Source organism: Mustela nigripes, chromosome 2, assembly GCF_022355385.1.
Source record: "Mustela nigripes isolate SB6536 chromosome 2, MUSNIG.SB6536, whole genome shotgun sequence".
In the NCBI taxonomy this organism is placed as follows: domain Eukaryota; kingdom Metazoa; phylum Chordata; class Mammalia; order Carnivora; family Mustelidae; genus Mustela; species Mustela nigripes.
The window spans coordinates 172,725,217-172,731,216 of NC_081558.1; the positions used below are offsets into that span (position 1 = coordinate 172,725,217).

The window sequence follows — 6,000 nt, forward strand, 5'->3', positions numbered from 1 at the left end:
TTACAGTGAAAACCCCACACAGAGCAAGAAACTTGTTCTTATTCAGTGCTATACACCCTGTTGCTAAAATTCTGCCTGGCATATTAAGGAGACTTCACAAATATTTTCTAAGTGAATGAGCTGAAAAATCTAGGCCTAGTCTAGTCGATGCCTGAGAGACTGGTTGTGTTAATGTACTTAAATATATCTAAGCGATCATCTTTTGAAACAATTCCAAGTTAGCAAATAGAAAATATATTTACCTTATTATTACATCATAGGAGTCAATTTTTTCTCCTAATGTCTTATTCTTCAAAACTCCTCCATTACCAACCACCACGCACTTTTTACATGGCACACTGTTGGGCAAAAAGACATGCGAAAGGTTGAGCCATCTTTCACATAACTGGCTGATTCCAAGAATTCGTTCAAACTTTCCAGAACCCAATGCCAAATTTCATTTGTTGCACAAGTAGAAAAAGAACCAATTGTCCAGGTCTAGGGTTATATTAGAAAGATATAGGATTTAAGAAGTAACATTCCACAGGAAGCATATGATCATAAGCAACTTACAGTTGCTTATGAGTCCATACGTGTTCCCTCATTTGATTCTCATAACCACCTGCTGAGATAAGTAAGCCCATTATTTCCATTTTTCAAATGAAGAAAGGCATTCAGAGAAGTGTTAGTTAACATTTCAAAGCCATACTCCCAAGAGGCAGAATCAGGATTCACATCCAGACCCTCGAACAACAAAAATACCACTTGGCCTACAATTCTGCATGTTAATATTGATACAAGTGTGTATACATGACATAGCTGTCCATTTTTTCACCAGCATTTCTCACTCCCTGAGAATACTGAGGTTCTAGCTCTGGGTCACTGTTGTGTCTTATCAGTGTGGAGACAGCTTGGAATCTGGTGGGGAAGGTGTATCTTCCCCGGTCCTGCCCATGAGCACTTCAATTCCCCAAACATGTACTGCCTCTTGGAGCTTAACCAATATAAACTAAAAGTTCACGCTGTGTCCCTAGCAGAGAGCTTTCAAGTAGATGATGAAGTGGGACTTCCTGTTGCTGGCTGGGATCAGCCTAGAACCATGCACTGTGCACCATCAGCTTTCAGCAAACCCAGCCTGGCCCTTCTGTTTCCAGGCTCTCACCACCTCCCGGCCAGGCCTTAAGAAATGACAATACAGATCCTTCTCCTTTACGGGGCATGACATAACAGAGTGGAAGCCTGCTAAGACTGTCCTTCCAAGACCATCATGATGCAAAAGTATAAAGAAAGAAACTGTTTCTCTAAAAACCATGAAATAAAGCAGACCAAATGAACTCTAGACCTTAAGGCATTTAGGAAATTAATGAGTAGCAAAATTCACAAATACTGTAGAACATGTAAACTTAGAGGGGTATCTGGTTGGCTCAGTTGGAAGAACATGTGGCTCCTGACTTTGGGGCCATGAATTCAAGCCCACATTGGGTGTAGAACTTAAAAATAAATAATTATAGAGAATGCAGGAATATAGGAATAATTAGAAAAAGCCACACACTGGCCCTATCAGGTTAAAAAGAGTACATATAATGTACCCACTGAACATACAGAGGCATTAAGTTGACCTTTTCTCATTAGAATTTGCTTAACTCACCTATCTGGTGAGTTTTTAGTACTAGAAAATGCTTTTTCACACATTTTAATTTAGGGCTTTTAGCTCCCCACTTAATGAGTCAAGTCTAAGTCAGTGTCTACAGAGTCAAATCTAAGACAGTGTCACGGGGTCAGAGACTGGGTAAGGAGGACATTGTCCACGCACTCCTTGACGACGTGCCCCCAAAACTTTTATCATGGACAGATCACAATATGCTCTAGAATTCTAGGAAGGCAACTTTCTTAATGGTGCTCTGCCCTGCGACCAGGTAGCATGGACAAGATGAGAACACTGGCAAACATTCCAAACCCTTTCCCCTCTGGGCATATTGTCCTTACCCTCACCAGATCCATCTTACGAATACTCTCTAACAAGGGCAATTCTCACCTGCACAGCTTGTTTGATTCTTCCTTCCAGAACGCTGGGGTCAGTTTAATACAAAACAGAAGCTGAACCTCCTGAAATGGGCTCTACCTCCCCTGAGCAATGCTGTGGGCACTGGGGAGGGAGTCGCTAGGAACGGAGGATCGAAATACCTGCTCTGTTCCTACTGAACTGCATGGGGCTGGAGGAGAGACAGCCACCATGATGGCACCCAGATTAACCTCCTCCCTTATGGCCAGAGGCCACTTCCCAGTCCTGGCCCCAGGCACCCCAGGGGCTACAGCATTCGTGCGGTCCTGGGATATCCAGCCTGACAGCAGGCTGCCTGACTCCAACATCATCAAACATACCATGCTGGATAGGAACTCATACCACCGTGTCTCCAGAGTTTCAACCCAGAGCCTCAACAAAGGACCTGGGACCCACAAACCTCATCTCTGAAGTGGAAACAGAATCCAGAAAGAGGCAGCTCAGTGCACCCCCAGGCAAGGCCAGTTCCCTCAGCACTGCTCAGCAATAAACCCACAGGCTGAACCCTCGTGCTCACAGGGGCTTCCTCTCAGTGTTATTTTTCTCAGACTGGATTACAGCAAGTCCTCAAGCCCTAGATCACGGGTGGCCAAAAGAGTATTGTGATAAGGGAAGCAATCGTCTATCATACAAATATGTCACATTCCCAGTCCCCACTTAGGCTCAAGGTCCTGGACCTCCTCTCACAGTTCCTACCGAACCCTCCGATCAAGGGAAAAAGGAGTTGAGGTTTGGAGGCAGATCTCCACTACAAGAGCCCCCAGGATCAGCCACAGAGAGAAGGTCCTTCCTTGTATGTACACAAACCACACGGCCTCTCCCTGTTCATTGTCCCAGGAGGTCCAAGGACTTGGGAAAAATGGAAAGTAATCTTAGAGATACTGCTTCACTCAAAGGAACTCCAATTCTAAAGACACTTTACTATGGAATGGTCACCACACTTTAAGAAATTTCACTTTCTATTTTCTTCTCTGTGAGCTTTGTAGGGGGCAGCTGGAAGGAAGGCCCTTGGCCATCGAAACAGTTTGCCAATACCTCTGAAGGGAAATCTCGTCCGGGAAATTTCACTTTTCTGCCAGGTAAGGGATAATGCAAAGACCTGCACAACTTTCTGAGGATCATATATAATACTAGAAACTCTTTAAGGGGCATTCCTAGGACTACTCTTCGGCAACAGCATCTCATCTACAGCTAATTTTCACAATGCCCCCATGACTCTGGGAACTATGTACTGATACAGTCTGAACCACACAGCTCACAACGCTCTCCCCAGCAGGGACCCATCTCACCAAAAATGTGATTCATCATCTCCTTGGCTTCATCCACCTGGTCTGGGCTCCTGGATTCCTTTGCATCCTGAGGTGTGAAACAGTAACTTCCAGGGTCCTTTAGGTGACTGTATAACTCTACCATATTTAATGAATACCACTTCCATGCACAAATAGTTACAGACAATTGTGAGTCCCAGAGGACAAGAATAGTCTCCTTTATATTACTGTACCTTCCTGTCTTTAACTTCCTGATTCACAGGCTGTGCACTTTAGAAATTGGTTTGGTTGTTACCAAACAATCGATGACTGTTTTCTCACATTGTGTTTGGAAAAGGAGGTATCTGTTCTTCCTTCTCCCACTCCAGAAACGGGTAGGGAAATACACATGCCCCAAACCGCTCACCCAGAAAACAAAATCATTCCAGAGTGCCTGAACCTGTTAATGGAAAACCTGAAAAAGTGCTGAAATAGTCATGGTGAGGGATTACACTTCCCCCACGTGAACGGCAGGCTTCTCATCAAGCCGGGCAAACCCAGAAGACTGGCTACCTTAGGCAGAGGTAAACATCGACAACCATCAAGACAGAGAAAGTAAACATGAATCGCCCATTTCAAATGATCTGTGACCTGTCTTCTGAATGCTTTCTGACATTCATTTTTCCTGTCAGTAGCATCACTCACATTAAAATATATTACTACATCTTCAGTGTAACAATCTTGTGCAGATCCCACTGGCCATTTTCCCAACACCCATTACCCTGCATGCCTGCTCACAGAGCCCTGCTTTCACAAGCCTAACAGTCGCTGGTCTGGAGTGGCCCCATGACCCCACTTTGGGCAGAAAGGTATTAGAGAAGTCTATTAGAAGCTCTAGAAAAGATTTTACCCAGAGCAAGAGCATGGTTTGAAAGTTCTTCTCTTGACTGAAAAGAGAGGGAAGACTGGGTGGGTTAGTGATGCAGGCACTGAGACATTTTGGAGCCTGGGCTCTTTTTCATAGACAACTGCTGAAGTCCATATCTTTTTCCTCTTTGTAGGTTGTCTAAGGCCATGCTCCTGCCCTGGCTGGATGCCCATCTGACCCAGCTCTGCTGAAACAACATTAATGGATCCTGCCTGGGTGAACTACGAGGCAGCTGTCACAAATCCCTGCCCATTTAGCAGGCAACGGACTTAGCACAGGGCTTCGATTAGGTAAGATATTTGTATGTGGTTACTCTACAACCATCAAAGCAGGACTCAAGCGTGCTTCACAGAATGTGGCAGCTTTCAGAAGGCGATGGTGGCAGCAGGGGGTGGAGAGCTGGCTCATGCATTTGCGTGGGAGCTGACAGTTCGTGATTCAGGGTTTCTGCCGCTCTGGCCAAGGGAGAGCATGTCCCACTAAGGTAATGGCAGCATTCCGGGGACCTGGGTATAGACCAGAGCTCAGGAGCTACATGGACACCCAAAATGGACCTCATAACAGGGGCACATTTAAGTGTCGCTTTTCTGTGATGCAATTTCTTTAAATACCCTCAATGGTTAATGAAGTGGGTCAAACATGGACACCTCGTGTGAGCTGTGCTTTGGAGAAGAAAGAGAAGAACCCGAGCCCCCTGAGAAATCCACAGCAGCGGCACATGGAAAAGACAGCAAGAGAACCGAAGTTGTCACTCTGAACCGCTGGTTCACGGTACCTTCTGAACAAAGTGCCACAGAGGCTAGAAACAGAGGCTACCTCAAACACCCCACCTCTTTTTATAAAGCACTTTATTTGGTGGGTGGGGAGGGGTGCCTGGACAGGTCAGTTAAGTGCCCAACCTTTTATTTCAGCTCATGTCACAATCTCAGGGTTTTGAGATCGAGTCCCACATCAGGCTCACACACTGGGCTTGGAAGCTGCTAAAAATTCTCTCTCTCCCTCACCCTCTCCCCCAACCCCCAGCTCTCTCTGGGAATAAATAAATAAATAAATAGATAGATAGATAGATAGATAGATAAATAAAGCATCTCCTCTGCTGCCTAAGTCCTGGCCTGATAGCCCATCTGAGCATTTCCGTAACAGGGAGAACATGAAAACAAAACAAAACAAAACCAACATGAAAAGGGTTGCTCCAATTGTTTTTAAAAAATGGTTTGTCTTTTTGAAAGGAGCTAGAAGTGGTGGTTGCATAACTTTGTGAATGTACTAAATGCCACTGAACTGTCTACTTTAAAATGGTTCGTTTTATATAAATTTCATCTCAACTGAAAAAAGTGGTTTGGAAAACAAATTATACTGCTTCTCCCTCTCCTACTCCCCCTGCTGTGCTCCCTCTCTCACTGGGTCTCTGTCAAATAAATAAAACTGAAAAAAAATTAAAAAGTGGCTTGTCAACATTTGAGACTTTTTCCCTTTGCCATACTTGCTGGCTCAGTGCCAGTGCTTGAACTTCAGGTGAGAGATGAGCAAAGAAAAATGTTTTCCGATAGTATCTATTCAGAGAAGATTCTACCGAGATCATGTATCTTTAAGAGAAAAAAAAGTCCGATTTAACATATATGTGTTTTTAATGAACTTACTCATGTACCCAGAGATGTTTTGGTTTAACCCTGCCAGAATATTAAAGTTCATCTGGTTAAAAATGGTTTGAGGTTAAGGATAAAGGCATAAACTATGTAATATACTATATATATATATATATATATATATATATATATATATAT

The 6,000-nt window shown here is 44.0% G+C and overlaps 1 protein-coding gene across 8 annotated transcripts in view; it reads right to left on the minus strand.

The window, feature by feature from the left end:
- The window catches only part of ST3GAL6 (ST3 beta-galactoside alpha-2,3-sialyltransferase 6), a 58,385-nt gene that overhangs the window by 7,783 nt on the left and 44,602 nt on the right, over positions 1–6,000 (minus strand). For 7 of the 8 annotated variants that reach the window (XM_059392107.1, XM_059392106.1, XM_059392105.1 and 4 more), the window contains one exon: positions 243–338. In XM_059392107.1, the coding sequence (XP_059248090.1) occupies positions 243–338 (96 nt within the window). Of the gene's footprint in view, positions 1–242; positions 339–3,330; positions 3,374–6,000 lie in introns of those variants that run through there. The other variant, XM_059392111.1, reaches the window with a different exon arrangement.